The sequence below is a fragment of the Nyctibius grandis genome, chromosome 2, assembly GCF_013368605.1.
Source record: "Nyctibius grandis isolate bNycGra1 chromosome 2, bNycGra1.pri, whole genome shotgun sequence".
In the NCBI taxonomy this organism is placed as follows: domain Eukaryota; kingdom Metazoa; phylum Chordata; class Aves; order Nyctibiiformes; family Nyctibiidae; genus Nyctibius; species Nyctibius grandis.
The window spans coordinates 69,365,849-69,383,391 of NC_090659.1; the positions used below are offsets into that span (position 1 = coordinate 69,365,849).

At 42.5% G+C, this 17,543-nt stretch overlaps 1 protein-coding gene across 1 annotated transcript in view; it reads right to left on the reverse strand.

Moving 5' to 3' along the window:
- The window catches only part of GPC5 (glypican 5), a 770,794-nt gene extending 760,830 nt beyond the window's left edge, over positions 1 to 9,964 (reverse strand). Inside the window, exon 1 of the mRNA XM_068395229.1 lies at positions 9,799 to 9,964. Within this exon, the coding sequence (XP_068251330.1) occupies positions 9,799 to 9,964 (166 nt within the window). The remainder of the gene's footprint in view (positions 1 to 9,798) is intronic.
- Between the last annotated feature and the right edge of the window lie 7,579 nt (positions 9,965 to 17,543).

Below are 17,543 nucleotides of genomic sequence, written 5' to 3' on the forward strand. Positions count from 1 at the left end.
GTGGGGTGTTGGGAGCAGCAGGGGTGCACAAAGCCAGGGCAGCCGTGTCTGCTGCAGGAGGGGTGTGCACCCAGGCGAGCCTGCATGGGCGGCGCAGGGGTTGCATACAACCATAGTGGGGAGAGGGGACTAGAAAGGTTTGGAGTTAGTCAAAGAAAGATGCTTAGAAATTTGCAGGTGCTTATTAACATTTTGTGCCTAGTACTGTGTTTATCTCTTGTATTACTGATACTGAATGTATAATAAACTGATCGTCAGGTGTCTTCAACAAATCAGAAAACCACTTTCATCCTGATTTGTCTTAGACTACTTGTACTGAGCAGTTTTTCCCTTTAAATAGCACTTTGGCTTTTACAACCATGGGTCCCTCTTTAAGGAAGGAGGATTGATAGTGAAAGATGGGATCTGTTTGACAAAGTGGAGTAAAAGCAGCTTTGCCAAGAGGCTGGCCAATCTGGCAAGGAGGGCTTTGAAACAGGCATGGGAGGGGGATGTTGGGAACAGTTCGCAAGTAAGCATGGGAAGGGAGGTCAGCGGTGGTAAGTGCACGTGGCCCAGAGATGGGTGCGAGAGAGCCCTCGGGAAGGATAAATCAAGTTGAAAGGGGGTCCACCTCCAGTGCAGGTACACAAATGCACACAGCCCATGTGTGAGGCTACATCGGATGTAATGGTAACTGGCCCGTTAAGTTGTCTGGTTACAGATTGTTCAGTATAAAAGAAATGGCAAGCAACAAGAAAAATGACAAATTAAAAAACACAGACACACAAACGCTAAAAAGCAGGTGATAAAAGGGATGGTAAAAAAGACTAGAACTTGTCAGTCACTGACAAGATGGGCTACAAAGGAACTTGGAGCATTTAAGAGAGGGTCAGCCTGTAACTGATGAGGAAGGGGAAACATAACCTGAGTATTGTTGGATACTTGGGACTGCGGGAAACTTATTACACAATATTGTAAGGGGCTTGTGGGACTGTACAAAACTTCTTACGGAATGTTTAGGGTAAGAGCCAAAGGTGAGGAAGAGGTGTGATGAGAGTAGAAACAAGCATGCAAAAACAGAGAGGAAGGGGAATAAAAGGGGTTGGTCACATGTAAGCAAGGTCAATTAGTAAACTTGCTTCACTGAGAACTGCACCTGAACATCGCAGTCTATCCTATTTTCTTAATAAACCCTTTTCTTTTAACTAACTTTTACGTATAATTTCACTCTGTCCTACTTGTGAGTGCTGCACAATCTACATTCCGGCAACTGGAGAGACGAAGGACTATGTGCATGCTTAGGTGTGAGAGGTCTAAATGCCAGAAACAGCAAAGACCTCAATATGCTTATATTTCCCTGGTGAATTTAATCCTGTGTGTGTTTTCATGTAATTCACTAGCAAATTTCAAAATGGAATAGCCATTGAGTAGGAGGAGGCCTACCTCTGCAAACACTCTGTGTCTGAGCCAGTGATGGGTAAGGAGGCCCAGAGTCCAGGCATGGGTATTGGGGAGATGGAGAGCCCATGCTAATATTCATGGGATCTACAGCTGTGGAGGAGCTTGTGAGACAAATGCGCGAGTGCACGCATCTGTTTGCTAGCAAACATCAAGCTGGACTAACTTGTGGAGAGGAGAGCAGGAGGAGATTGGCATAGCAGTTAAGGGGAATCAGTCATGGATATTAGACTGGCAGGCCACAAGGGATCCACGAACATGGGTGTGCTTGTGATTTGGGACCTGTCTGATAATTCAGTGCTGGATTTCTACGTGTCCAGAATTATTTCTAGGTTTGGAAATGAGGTTTGGGAAGTTTGCCTTCTGCAACATGACATAATCTTTACAGTTCACACTACTCCAGACAATACTACAGTGGATGAGTACTAAGCTCTTCAGTAAACTTATTACAGTCTAGATACTAAATAATTTAAGAAATAAAAATAACTCTGAAAAGGCTAAAAAAGGAAAACTCCCAACTAGATATATTTTGCGTCTCTTACATCATTATAGTCTTACAGTCTTCTGATAAATGACTTATCAGAAAGACATTATACAATTTTGTGCATTACAGAAGTCTCCCCAATACAACTGCTCAATCTTCAAACCTCAACACAGCTTGTATATGCGCCCAAATGCCAGCAGGAGACTTCCCAATGAAGAATATAGCTGTGTTGAGTTTGGGGAGGGTTTTGTTTTGCTTTATGAAGTACTTAAAAACAGTAAAAAACCACCTCACTAGTATGTATATAAGATGACTTACCTTACCCTCCAAACCTTAGCAGATAGTAACTACATATAAGTGTCCTCTCTCTGCTTGGAACTGAAGATTTAAGAGAGAAAACTTGGTGAAGTGTTATTATCAAGTTGCCTCAAACACAAACAACACTGTGTTGCATACAGCATCATTTTAGTCAATGGCACTGTTGTATAATAAACCACAATTTCATGATCAGAAGTGTGTAGCTGAGCTGTCAAACCGAGAAAAAATAGAATCTGTGAGTACTATTCTTCATTCTCCTACTGACTTGACGTGTGTCTCTTTCACAAGTAAACAGTAGCTTTATTTCTTAGAAGCAACTATCTCCTTTTTCCTACAAGGTTCAGAAAAGCAGATCTTGCACAAAACCTTAGTGTCGTTTTTCCAATATGTATGACCTTTCAACGACTACATTTTAGTTATTAATAAATAATATACACAGCATCTGCTCACACCCAGTTCCATATGTATATAGGCACAGACATGCATAATATTTGTTTGGTATTAAAATTAAATAACCTAAAGATTAGCTCTATTACCCAAACTGTGCTTAATATTATAAACAAATGTTAGGCACTACTTAGCTTTCAAACCTTCTGCACTTTGCCTCTTGTAAAGCAGGAGATAATATGAAATTTTATCTAGGCTTATTATGGGCTTTAGAATAGCTACAAGAAGACATTTAGACTTTTAGCAAAACTCTAAAATAATAATGAATATTTGTTTATCGTTTTAGCTGACCCTTCAATATTCTTTTATTCCCTTGATTTTATGGTAAATATTTTTCTTAAGCAGCATCTTTTTAACATGGATATCATTCCAACCCTAAGGGAACTTTGGTTTATACTTTAAGACTGCTAATCACGCACACATAAAAGACATTTTATTGACCTACTTCTGTTCCAGCTCATTAAACACAGCTGCTTTCAATGGTCAGGAAAAAGTATCCATATACAACATGCAGAAGAACCCAACTGACTAAAAATGGAGTGGTTGCTCAAAATCCACTTTTCTTTGTAGAAAATCCACTGTTTCTTTATAGAGCTACAGAACAAGCAACAGTTTATAGACTGTGTTTCAGAAGAGGGTATGTAAACCAGCAAGTGAAACAGGCCATTCAATTTCAGTACAACCAATGTTAAAAAAACACGCACATTTTCTGTGTTTTCACATCTAAACATCTTCCTATCTTCTACAAGAATTGTTTTGTCAATAACCAATTATTTTGAAATACAGTGAGAAAACATTTTCTGCTCCTTTCTGCAATAAGGAATATTGGCTCTTTTCAGTACCAAATTCTGAAGGCCCTACACTGCAATCTCTTTTTAGATCAGATCACAAGACAGTAAGAAGTGAAATAACTTAGCCTGTAATAAATGTATATTAACATAAACAGTTACAGTATAGGAAAAGTTTTACAACTGAAAACAATCTAGAAGCATGTAGAAAAGACAGTTCAGCAAGAATAAAATGCAATTATTCTGAAGTATAAGTTTACCTATTTCCAGAAGATCTGGAACTGATTTCAAACTTTTATTCATGGTCTCAGTTGTACAAATCCGTATTTTCAGCACCTTGAGAAAAACAAGTGCTGACAGGATGAGGATGTTAATTGCCATGAAGAGAAAATACCAGATGTGTGGTAAATTTCTGCCTGTCTACTTAGACAAATACTTCCATGAGATCACATCCAGAGTCTGAAAAACCCCAAAACAAACCTAGGATTGTCACGATAAACAGTCTTTCAAAAGCCAGCACTGAAATGCCATAGGGCCTGGAAGCAGTTGTTCAAACCAGTGGTTTATTGCAAAATGGATTTGCAGCCTGTATCAGACTTGAGTCCTTCTCATGCTCGCCCTTTAATATCTGCTAACTCTTGTTTGTTACAAGCGCTACTCCAAACTTAGCATTAATCACCATCGTTATGATTGCTCTGAAGTACTTCAGCACTGCTAAGTAAAAGAGGCAGGGGTCAGCCTCGAGCACCTGGCCCTGACTGTCCACACTGATCAACTACCACCTCACCTCTTTCTGTGGCTGTCTTCAGAAGGCACCAGTACTTCTCTCAGCTGCACTTCTAGAGATGGTGCATTCCACATACTGCTTTCAGAGGACTCCGTGGGCAACACTGTAGTACAGGTGTGGCTCCTTCCTAATATCCTCTAAGATCACCTTCCTACTAGCAGACTCCATAGCAAGGTATAGGCATCCCTCCATACACCCACGCTACAGCTCACAGCACAAAACATGCATTCATGTTACACTACACTTGCTGCCTGCAAAAATCCTTCCTATTTTTAAGACTGCTTGAACTGCGCAGGAATGGAACCCTAAAAATCCACAGTGCCTCGGCATTACAAGACAATCATACTGGATGCAGAGAAGACTCAAGGGCAAGCCCCATCAAGTGAGAACAGTCAGTCCCTTCTACAGGATACCAGCCTTAAGCAATGTAGACATGAGCTAATCTATTCCACACAGCAGGAAAACCAGGAGTTTGTCCCCTGTCCTCTATTTAGCAGGATGGACACCACCTTTCAGGTCATCCCAGCCAGACCAAGTCCTAAGGCTACTGAGCACTGCTGCCTTCCTAGAGAAGCTGAAATATGGGAGATAGAGATGGGGAAGCTGCTGCATAGTTGAGCCCAATTCTTTGTTGCTTTTGATCTCAGAATGTTGTAACAACTTTTTCACAGTGATCATTTTGTGGATCCAGAGGTGAAATACTACTTGTGTTCAGGACTCAACAGTGTATATTCACACACGCAAAAAAAATATGTTGTAGGCAACAGTCCTTACAAAAATAGATGTGATATAATGAACATCAGTAACTGCTATGACAGAGCAACTCACTTTTTGTCCCTGCCTAAATCCTTTTCCAGAGATCTGAATGTCAGTTAGAGAGACAGAGTAACTAGAAGTGCCCTTGCCTGCACACACCAAAAAGAAAAATAAGTCTTGATTTTACTTCAGATAGAATAAAAATCCAGATTACCTGAATGAAAATCACACTAGAAACCCAAATTAAAATTCAAATATGATCTTGGAGTTGCATCAAAGTAATCTGCTCTGGATCTTAAACTGATTTCTATTGTTACTTTAAGCTGAATTAGCAAGAATATTTTTAACTTGAATTAACAAGAGAGTACTACACATCAACTTTTTCTGAGATTATCTCATCCTTCCAGTATAGTTTGTCTCATATATTCAATTTCACATGCATAACGATTCTCTATCAAAAATCCTTTTCAATAAAATTTATACTAATCACAGACTCTTCACTCTTTATTACACTGCTTGTTCTGCATATATGACCTCCCAAAGGATGCTGAAAAGAAGCCTAGATTGATTCGGGGGACGACGACCAAAAAAAAAAATCTTGGAAGAACATCTCCAGCACTTTTTTTCTGCTTCATCGGGAACTGTTTGATTCTACAGTTCCAGAAAACACAACATTTTTCAATAAGCCATGGAATTCAGCTTTTTGGTGCAAACAGAAGCCTGACAGTTTGTTCACTGATATACCTACTGGAATCCCTTTGTCAAGAAGGCAAGAGTGACTGGTTTACTGTCCACCTGATTCTGCTGTTCTACGGATTCTATGGGAAGGAAACCAGAGAAGAAATCTTATTTGCAACCAAGAGAAAAAGGAGAGTTGAGAGTTCCCATTTAATCCGTCTGAAAAAATGAGCAACTGAAATCAGCTAAAAGCTCTAGCTTCACTAGCATATATGGGGTAAAAGAGCGGAATTCTTCAAGGAAGTTGTTTAGGTTACAATACCAGAAATTGAACATAGGAAATAAAAATATGTAAAAAAAAGTATTTTGCAAACAATTATTTTTTTAAATAATCCAAGTAATATATATACACAAAAATAAAATTTAAAACCCTAAACCTTTGAGGCCTTTACATATTTAATTTATGCCTTGCATATTGTTTGATTCTCCACACAACGAAAAGGATCTTTTAGGACCTTAAGACACACGGCAGTCCCGAATGAAACAGAATTACAATTTGCATGATTTAGTGATACATGGCTGCTTAGTTTTTATTACCACTAAGAAAAGGAAAAAATACAATTGTGAATGCTACAGCCTTTTATTTTAATACATGCAATGAAAACAAGGCCAATATAAGTGTCCTGGTTTGGCCTAAACCAGGCCAATTTTCTTTTCAGTGATTTTTACTTTCAGCTAAGCCTCCTCTAAGTAACTGCACTTTCTGAAACTAACTGCATGTTGTGCAGACAGTGTCTGCTTCCAGGACTGATAACGCTCGAAGTTTGTAGTTATCACTGAGGCACCAGTAGGGATGTTATGTAGAAAGGCTCTTGCTGTAGTCTTAGAGAAACCAAGGTCACTGCTAAATTCCTCACTGCTTACGAGTGAAGAGCCGAAGGGGGGTCGCACCTGCAGGGAGGAGCGGACAGGGCAGGTGACCCAAAATTGACCAGCGAAGGTATTCCATCCCATACACGTCATTCTCAGTATAAAGCGGGGGGATCACGAGGGTCTCGCCCTTTTCCTTTTGCCCCTTGCCTTCTTCTGCCTCTTCCGCCTGCTGGTTTTGGGTGCTGCTGCTGCTTCGGGTTGCTTCTGCGGCTTGAGCTTTTGGCCAGTGTCCAAAGAGGACTCTGTCCTTTTTCTTGCTGCCCCCGATCCCGAGCTGTGCATCCCTGAATCCAGCTCTCGACCGTCGCTGGGCCCAGACTGGGCCTTCCCGGAGCCTGCCCTGCAGTGCCGGTGGTGACGTGGCCGACATCGGGGGAGCTCGATCTTGGTTTTGTATATATATTTGTATATATTTGATTATTCCAATATTATTATTACACTCTTTTTCATTATTATAGTTTATTAAAACTGTTTTAACTTTCCAACCCATGTCTCTCTCCCTTTTCCCTTTCCCTTCGGGTGGGGGGGGAGGGTTAACAGAGAGCGTCTGCCTCAGGTTTAACAGCCGGCCCAGCTTTAAACCGTGACAATAAGCCAACTTCTTCCCTACAATTTTATTCACTGTAAAGGTAGCCTTCCACTGTATACAAATCCACACACCAACTAACATTCCCACTCTTTTTCAGCTAGTGATCCTTCTCCACGTAAAAGGTGTGGTTCAGCTTAAGACATTTAACTGAAGGTGTCCTTATATAAGCTACGTCTAAACTACCACTAAAATAAAGAAACTTGGGCAATATATAGAGGCAAAGGACCTACACACCTTGCTCTGAAGTTGACACCTAACATTTGATAGCTGAGTAGCTCCTAGATGCCACTGGCTGCACTGGCCGTGCAGTGCAGTTGCCCACAGGGACCATCTGAGACCCCAAAGGTATCTCACCCACCACCTGCTGCCACTCCAGAAAGACTCAAGTTGCCCAGAGGTATCGCATCTGCTGGCCCCGTGGGGATATTCCAGAGACTCTAGAGAAACGCAAATGGTGCCAGATGCCTACATTTAAGCAACCGAATTAAGCCTTATAAAGGCAGCTTTGACATCTATTTTCACAAGTGGACACCTACAGAAAGTGTTTATATGTGTCTGTGTACTACACACAAACAGATTTCTAAGTGCCATCAGAAAAAGGTTTTGAATATTTTTCACTTCTTGCCTCAGAAGGATTAATATAGAAGATCAGTAGCAAAAGTGACATTTCTTTCCTCTTCACATTATGTTTCTAGCCTACGAATACCTTTAATCACACCTAAGCCTTCTAAAACACTCATTTAATCTCCATTTTCTTGTCATCTCCAATTCTGAACAGACTTTACTGATCGCAATTATTTGTTTCATGTACCTCTGAGATCAAAGCTACTCAGAGCGAGAACTCTGACACTTGTACTCATTTCCTTGAGGGCTGGTGTTTTCCGAGCTGCCCACAGCAATGCAATTCCTTCCAAGAGTGAAAGGCTGCTGACCAGGCAGCTGACCGCACCTCCTGCTCACTGCTGCTTGCCGGGGCAGCAGCAGAGAAAGGATTTCTTTTATTACCATTACAATTCAAAACCAGCTTTTGCTTCAGGAACAGGAAATACAGAAAAATCAAAACAAGAAAATTAGAGTGATGTTATAAAAGTATTACAGGGGAAAGGAGGACATCAGAACAGGGCAGAAGAAACATGCATAAGATACTATAGTTCTTCCCTCTTGAGGCAGTGTTTCCTCCCTATCCCCAGTATACAAGTGAACGTATGGTATCAAAATAAATAACAATGGCAGAGAAACCGTAATAGTTAGGCTAGACTGCATAACGAGAATAACATAGATAAACTGATACCGTATCATTCATACTGATGTTATTCACACAAATAATCAGCATAAAAAAATTTATATCACTGACAAGGCTTTGACTGAGACCTCACTTTCCAGACATCTTCATTTGCACAATACCTATCTAATCAGGCTTTCCAATTGAAGTGTTTATTTTCTTTTTAGTGAAGACAATAATAAAATCTTTAGCTAAAGGCAATGTAAGAGGACAACACAATGTTGTCAAATGTACCGGTAGCCTAAAGATAGTACTTTGATTTGTAAACTGCACACTGCAATATTAAGTGTGTTAAGATTATCTGTTATGTTTAAAAATAGTCACTAAAAAGCTGTATTTTGAAGTGATTCCTTTTGGAATAAACATAGTATGTCTTATCTCAACTTGCAGAGTTAATAAAAACTACACAGCTTACCTTAAAAAAAGGAAGAGGCTGTTGACATCTTAAAGTGAAGGGGATGTTAACTTAGCTTTTGTTGCATTGAGAAGTCATTTTCTGTCAGGAAAGCACTGACTCACAAACCCCAAATCTAAGAAGGTACGTCTTACTACACACATGCTTTGTCAGTCATTTGGTATCCGCTTAAAAAAAGTTTCATTGTTAATATAAATGCTAGCATGTACTCAAATTGCCACTACTTAAGACATTACTTTCCCGGTGATTTTATTCAGTTACAGCTTTAGGCAGACCATCTACTAGAGAAGATGTGCAGATCCACCGCTTCCAGTGGCACAAAGCATGCTCATTTCACACACGAGTAACTCCACCAGTCCAACACGCAGGTCGGGGGCTCTCCCCTTCCCTCAGGGTTTGCCCTGGCACCGGTGTGCCTGTGCCTGCCCACGGACGGCTGAAAGCAGGGTGACCCCCCACCTCAAGCTGGTTCTCTCCTCTGCGCCGCACGCCATGCGGCACGGCAATGCGCGCAAGCGGATTTTAGGCAGGTGTCGGGGTGCTCCTCCAGTTTTCGCAGAGCCCACACCCCGAGAAGGCCACTTTCTTTAGAAAGGCGCCAGGCACCCATCCCATCAACCCTCGAGGTAGCTACGGAGCCGGGTCCGCCGCACGCTGCCCGGGTGCAAGGCGGCGGGCAGGGGCTGACACCAGGTGCCCGGCGGAGCTGAGCTGCAACGAGCGATCACCGCCCCGACCCACCGCCGCCTGCCCCGCCGCGGCACCACCCGCTCACCACCGCCGGCGGCACCACGTTCAGACCCGCCGTCCCGGCACCCAGGCGGGGCAGCCCCGGCGCCCTCCGCTCGTTGCGCCTTCTGCCCCCCCAAGTTTCCCCTTACCTGCCCGCGGGGACTCCGGGATGCCTCCGAGGGGGCCGAGCTGCCGCAGCTGGAAAACTTTCCGAACGCCGTCGCAGCTCGGCGGCGGCTCCGCACCCCGCGGGGCGGCGGCCAGGAGCAGGGTGGCCAGGAGCAGGACGCCGAGGCTGAGGCTCTTCCCCGCCATGGCCCGCCGGCCGCTGCAAGGAGCGCGGCCCAGGCGCCCCCGAGCCGCAGCATCCGCCGCCGGACCCGCGTCCTCCGCCGCCGCGGGTAAGCGGGGGGTCTGCCAGCACCGCCCGCCGCCCCCGCCGGGACCCTCCCCCGGCCCCGCCGGCTCCCCGCCCGCTCCCCGCCTGCTGCCCCCACCCCCACACGCGGTGGCCCCCCCCGACGGCGGGGGCGGCAGCGGGAGGGCGCTGCCCACCGCCGGTGCCTCCACACCGCCCCGTCGGGGCTTGGGGGTGGGCACGGCCCGTTTGGGAAGGCGGGGGGAGAGCCCACGCACAGCCGGGGTGGTGGGGCTGCGGGTGGGGAGGGGAGACCTGCGGGGAAAGGAAGCGTTACATGGGTATGTAAGCGGTAACCCCCGAAAAGCATGAAAAAAAGAGAGACTTAAAATAATTTGTAGTGCTTTTAGGAACTATTCGGACTAGGCTTACAAACTGGCAGTCACACACACAATTCAGTTTGGCTTCAAATGCCAGACTTGTGCTTTTCTGACAGAAGTCTCCAAGAATTCAGCTATCTTCACGACATCCTCAAAAATTTCAGTTTTCTTAGGCAAAGGTGACAAAGGACCAGTTCACTATCTGTCAGAGCAGCCAAGGAAGCAGCTGGGACTCATCAGGTTATCTTGTAAACAGCATCCTTGACACCAGAGTTAAGAATTCCCTCCATGCACAAATTTAAATGGCATACCTTACCCCTTACAGCTGGAAACTGTTCTTAGTCTGTTTTGAAGCTGCTGGTGGTCATTCAGCACTGTAGAGCATTAGTCCATCCCAGTTTTCACTTAAAAATAGATCTTTTATCTGTGGCAGCAATTTCAACTCAAGACTGCAAAAATAGTTCTAAGTGTGAATTATTCTATGCACCCGTTTGAATATGGGTAACAAATTGACACAAGTTATTAGAACTTGCACTATAGATCAACCATTTCTCTGCTGAGCAAAGCAATAAAAGAATGGCATTACATCAACATTATCCAGTCTACTGAGCGACAGTTCATAAGAAGCAGAGAGGACTAGTATTGCCCCTTTTTGAATCATCTCTACTCCTGGACGTGGCAACTTTCTTCGGTCAGCAAGTTCCAACATACATTATATGAAATGTCCTTTAACAGAACTTGTTCTACTGTTCTTTTACTGTTCATACGTAAAGAGTGAACACAGATGACAGGTCACAATCTTCTTGATACAGCAAACTACAGCAAAAGACATTTTAGGCCCTTCGTGAGGAAAAAGAGGGGAAAACAGGGAGTCCAACCGCAAATAAAGAGACTTGTTTTAGATAAAAACCAGAAATATTAAGAACTGTAATACCTCATGTGGAAGCCGGTAGTAGGCAGTGAACACCCTGTTGGTCAGTAAAACACTCTTTCTTAAAGAGAATGCTTATTTTTAAGTCTTGAAAAATATCACTAGGGAAAACAATCCAAATACAGGAGCCAGAAAATGTAGGAACTTATTCAGCAACTTGAAGATGATAGAGGGAGTTCTGGGAATCATGAAATAACAACCTCAACACCTAGTACAAGATGTACAGCACTCACAATAAACATACGAAAACAAAGTATTAGGAGACAGGGAAAAATTCTTGCAGGCTAAGAAATACAGACAAATATTCCTACTTTAAAAAAAAAAAATCTAGGTTTCTCATTTGCCTCACAACTGTACAGATGTTTGCCAACAGCAACAGATTACGTTGTAAAAACCCTAGAACCCCATGGCTTTAAATTCAATCGACACTTCTATCTTCCACTAGCAGCAATTCAGAGAAACTTCTGCCCTCCAATTCTACAGGCCAAGGGAGAATGGAGCTTCTGGGTAAGAAATTGAATATACATGTTTTGACTAGCTCTTTCAAGATGAGGAAGATTCCAGTTTAATCAAAAAGGTGGAGTGGGGTTTTTTTTGTTTGTTTGTTGGGGGATTTGGAGGGTTGTTTTTTTTTGTTTCTTTTTTTTGTTGTTTGTTTGTTTTTAATAACTTTAGCATAGGGACTGTGAAGGAAATAATTAACTTTGGTTTAATTATGAGATTGAATTTAATTTTCTTGCAGGTTTTATGCTTCAAAGCTTCCCTGATTTTAGTGTTAAAATGTATATTTTAGCTAACAAGTTTCATGAATCAAATATTCTAGAAAAGGTTTCTGTATCTTTGCAACCGTATACGGAAGAAAGGGACTCCTCTCATTTTAACACAAGAATACACATATATTAATTTGAGAGAACATTAACACTGGCTGCAGACTTGTCTCATTTCTTGACCAAAGCCCTGATATGTGCCCTTGGTGGCTGCTCATGGATATCTAGCTGTCAGCTCAAGATGACTAAAGAATACCACTTCCACAAATTCTCCCTTGCCTCCTTTATCATCACGAACAATACCACTGTATTACCTGAAATGCTGGCGCAGTGCCAGGGGAGGTTACACCTTCAACTCATCCCTCTGAATCACATCAAGCTCAAATGAAACTTTCTATTATTTTTGGCACACAGCACTAAGTTTCCTGGTAGTTTACGCAGATGGCGTTCTCCTTTGGACTGTCATCTTGCAACTACTGAAACCACTTTATTTGGCTGTGCTATCTTCCCTGTTTGTATCCTTTCAGAGAGCTACTACAAAAATAGCCTTTCTGACTTGTCACTTTGACCACATCCACTTTTCTCACATTCCTTGTTGTGTCAAACACAAGTTGCTTGGCTTCAGTTGCATATGCTTTTACTGTTCCCATCTCAGGATGCAGAGGAGTTTCCACTTCCAGATAACTACAGCACCTGTCTCTATCTCCAGCTTCTGAAACGATCAAACACTTTCATGCTGTCTCCTATTTTGTCTCATATATCTGAAAGTAGTTCAAGCATCCATTAAGCTGCCTCATTCTTCTAAGTAATTCTTCAAAGCTTTCTTTACTATTGAGTCTTTTAACTATTATTGGAAGTTTTTCATTAATAACGTGGACTGTTGTGTTGACTGGTATGTTCACATCATGTCCCAGTGGCAAATGCTACCCATCTGTTTCTGGTCTAATACATGCTGTCTGTAAGCTCTTGGTTCTGATACTATCCTTTTGCTTTTTACACAGCTTTGAACAGAGCAGGGATCCTAGTACTCAAATGGAGCTCTTTGAAGTTACATCGGGGCAAAAAAAAAAAAACAAGCTACCAACTTTTTCTTCAGATATACAGAACTACTGCATAGTTACTATGGTAAGTAAAAAAAAAAGTTCTCTTATTTTAGGTTGAGATAAATAAGCTAGTAATCTAGGACTAAAAGCTATGCAGCATTTGGATTCATAACACTACCACACTCTGTTATTGATGTCCCCATAAACTTACAGTGAGGCCAGTAAAACTTCACACACAACTCTTAGATTTAATTCATCTAAGGGTCCATTAACTGTGGTGCTGAAGAACAGTTGACACTAGTATTACAAAAGTTTGACCTGTTCTTGGACAGAAATTCTCAAAGAGCATTTTTTTTTCTTCTTTTAAAAAAATGAATTATTAATTTTAACTGAAAATCTTCATGAAAACTTAATGAGAATACAGTATTTTGTTTCACGCTTGCAATTACAAAGAATTGTCAGCTGGGACCTCAGGTAAGGGCGATGAGAGAGAGGACGCTGGGGAAGCAGCTGCAGGCCATAGAGGAGTATCACAGACCACCAGCATTGCCTACTCCCGCCCCCAAGCGCTTAACAAACGCTGCTCCATTATTCCAAATTCCGATCTAAACCTCGGTTCCTGCCTCCCCCAGCGCATCACGGCCCTGGCATCCCTCGCATCCCAGCTCCCTGCCTCTGGGTCACTCCTCACGCGTTCTTCACCTTCCCAGCACAACCAGCAAACCACCGACTGCCCAAAGGCCACCGGCAGACCCGAGCAGCGTCACTGCCCGTGCCGCTCTGCCCGCCGTGCCCGTAACGCCGCCCGACAGGGACGGCTCCCGCCCTCTGTCCGCACAGGCCGCCCCGCGCCCAGCCAGCAGCAGCGGCGGGCGCCCCCCGCCGCCCCGCGCTCTGCCGCCCCCTGCCGCGCCCGAGGGACCCCAACCGGCTCCCTCGGCTTGGGGACAGGCGGCGGGACAGCCCCCCTCCCCGTGCAGGGCAGAGGTCCCCTCCCCGCACGCCGAGCTGTGGTGCCCAAAGCTCTGCGTTACTGCCTCGCCCCGAAAGTGAAAAGAAGGTTTTAAAAACGCACACGTTGCACCCTGCCTGTGTAGAAAGAGCAGTAATCCTAACTTCTCGCATTCATTGCGGAGTACTGTACCCAGAACATAATGGCACATGTATCTCCATAATGGTTTTATTTAATAACTTATACTTCAAGCATAGCTCACCAGTCAGCCATTTATTTTGAAAAGTACTTCTTAGTGCTAGGTACGCCATTTCCATGGAGACTCCCTCAGATACGCTCGTGTGAACATTCTTAATCTGTTGTTGTCTTTTCATTAATATCACTTGTCTTCCTTGCAGGATAATTGTACAGGCCTGAGTTAACTAAGACATTAATTGTAGAGGGAATGCCCTGTAGAGGAGACTGCAGTAAAGAAAAGCGGGAACTTCTACAAAATACTAGCATGTAACAGAGAGGAAGATTCTGTTGTGCAATTGGAAGAAGTACCGTTCTGCAACCTCATCCTAACACGAAAGAAATCTACGCTCGATACCAGTTTCAGTTTAGCATCACCAGTATTAAAAAAAGCCAGACTTCTGTGGGTATTTAAATACTCTTCTTTGAAGCATCAACAGAAGGTCAACACAACTTTGGTCATCTCTAGACACAGAATACACAGGGGGGTACTTCTTCCTTTCCCTACATGCCACAAAGGGACAGTTGTTCACATCTTATAAATTCGAATTTGAGTTTCATTGTGACTAGAGGTGTGAATTAATTTCCCTTAGTCCATATCTGATGTCTGCAATATTTTTATGTCATCAGAACAATGATGCCCCAGGAGACTCAGCAGTCAGAAACTATTTGTTCAACAAGAGGACCAGGCACCACCTTAGTAAGTTAGCAGGTAAGTCAATATGCACATATATAGACACTCCTACTGCAAATGGCATCACTCACAGCTTCTGTTACTGTTCCTCATGCCCTTGCGACTTTGGAAGCTCTTACTCTAACTCTGTAGTTGATGCCAAGCTTCTCAGTTTTTGTTGGTGGGTAAAACACATTAAAAACTATTCCTAAGAGGTATAAAACCACATGACTTGTACCTAAACAGAACGTACTTGATGCTTCAGCTTCCTGCAACTGGACCAAAGTATTTATAATGTACCAGGTTTTAGCTTTCTTTTTTTTTCCCCAAGCAGGTGGGGGGACAATGAAAAATCCAAAAAGATGCAGCCTCACAAAAAAAAAAAAGTCATCTTTATTGATTCCCAAAGTTCTGAACAACTGTAAATCTAAAAAATGTCTCAGTTTTTACTTGCAATTATATGTGTGATTCTTACCTACACAAGCTCTGAGGTAAGTAACAAGCTGGAGTCACATTCATTCTACTTAGAACAACAGTAAAAAAAAGTGAAAAAATACGCCTCTCAGGACATTCCGATAAGACAAAAAAAACCAGGTTATAGCATCCTTCAGAACTCCAGACCCTATCTTCCAGTAGTGTGCCACTTCTACTGGTGGCATCATATACAGTCTTACAAACTGATACTCAAAGATAAAAAAAGGTGTCTATGTTCTTTCTTCCTTTGTGTCCTTGCAGCCCTTAACATACAGCTAACCCAAACAGCAAAGTTGGAAGACACTGTGTTTGCCCATAGTGTTATTTCAGTCCTCATAGAAAAACTTTACCCAGAGAGGTACAACTCTCAAACACAAGTGTTTGTTTTTTCCCTTCAGCTCTCACGTTTTTCGAAGTGTGGTTTACTGCCCATAGAACAGAACTGAAAATGATCCTGCCACAGCTCTCAAATTTAATTCTGCACTGAATTTTGCCCTTAGTGATCACCTTTTTATTTCTTCCTAACTTTTCTCCACTGGGTCCTAGTTCCCAATTCATACAATGTAATCCAGGCAGTTGTAAATGCATGCTTCACTGGCACTAAATCCAGAATTTAGTCATTTAAGAATCAGGGCAAACCTAGGCACTCCTAAAAGTCAGCAAGGGCTTAAGTTTCCATCAGTAATGACTCCCAGGCACTTATTTTTAGACCATTAGTAGCTACATGCTGCCAGTGTTGAGCATCCTCACCATTAGGTCCCACCTGAATTGACAAATTAAGTGAGAGAATGCCTACCATATCTTGAGTTCAGACAAAAAAGGCAGTAATTTGGTCACATCTAATGTAAATGAGTATCAAAGAAAATGAATGCAGACACCCTCATTTTCTTTAATACCATTCACACATTCAAGATGTAAGTGACTGGCTGTCTGTCTGCTTGACACAGATTTAAAATTTCCACACCTCTCCCAGGTGAACATGTGAGATATTGATGTATTCTTAAAGTGATAAGGCTACACAATAAAGTCTCTGAGGTTATCCCACCATGCACTGTAGTAGTTGTAGCAACTGGTCTGAGGGAGAGCAGAACCTCAGTCTACCAAGTTGGGGTACTGGAAGTAAGGAGTACGGAGCTCCAATCTCTTTCTACAGAGGATAAAGTATTTCATCTTAAAGTGCCAGAACTGATCTTTCTGCATGATAAATCATAGAATCATAGCACCATTTAGGTTGGAAAAGACCTTTAATTCCACCCGTTAACCTAGCACTGCCAAGTCCACCACCAAACCATGTCCTTAAGCACCACATCTACACATCTTTTAAATACCTCCAGGGATGGTGACTTAACCACTTCCCTGGCCAGCCTGTTCCAATGTTTGACAACCCTTTTGGTGATGAAATTTTTCCTAATATCCAATCTAAACCTCCCCTGGTGCAACCTGAGGCAAAATACAGCCATAACTTTCTATTGAAAGGCTGTCAAACCTCCCTAACTACATCATGTGCTCTTTTTATAGATCACCCTATATTTAGTAAGATGCAATTTCCATCAGTACACAAAATCTTTATGTTCTTGGTAATGAAATTCACAATACAGAAAGTCAATTTCAAACCTTACATTTCATTTAAAAAAAAACAAAAATTCATACTGTTTAATGATGTTAATGCCTATCTGCCCGTAATAACTTGTTAATAGGTATTTCACTGGTGTTATAGGTATGAGATATCAGAAATGCCTCAGTTACAGAAAAAGCTTCAAGTGGAAATTGGATTACTTTGGATACCAAAGCCAATCACCATGCAACAAGGTTTCATGAATTCTGCTGCCCCTGAACTACTTGTGAAACTGTACTTCAATTTTACATCCCACTTTGTATTAAACAGAAAAATGAAACTAGTGTGGGGAAACAGTTAGGCCCAGGTCCTCATTTAAAAAAAAAAAAAAAAAGGTGCTTAAGGAGATACTTAAGACACCATCAATTTTCATACCACTTCTTACTGACACCCAGAGAAACTATATTTGCTCTTACACAGGAAGAAAACTTTTACAATCTGGAAACAAACTGCTCCCCGTTAATGAG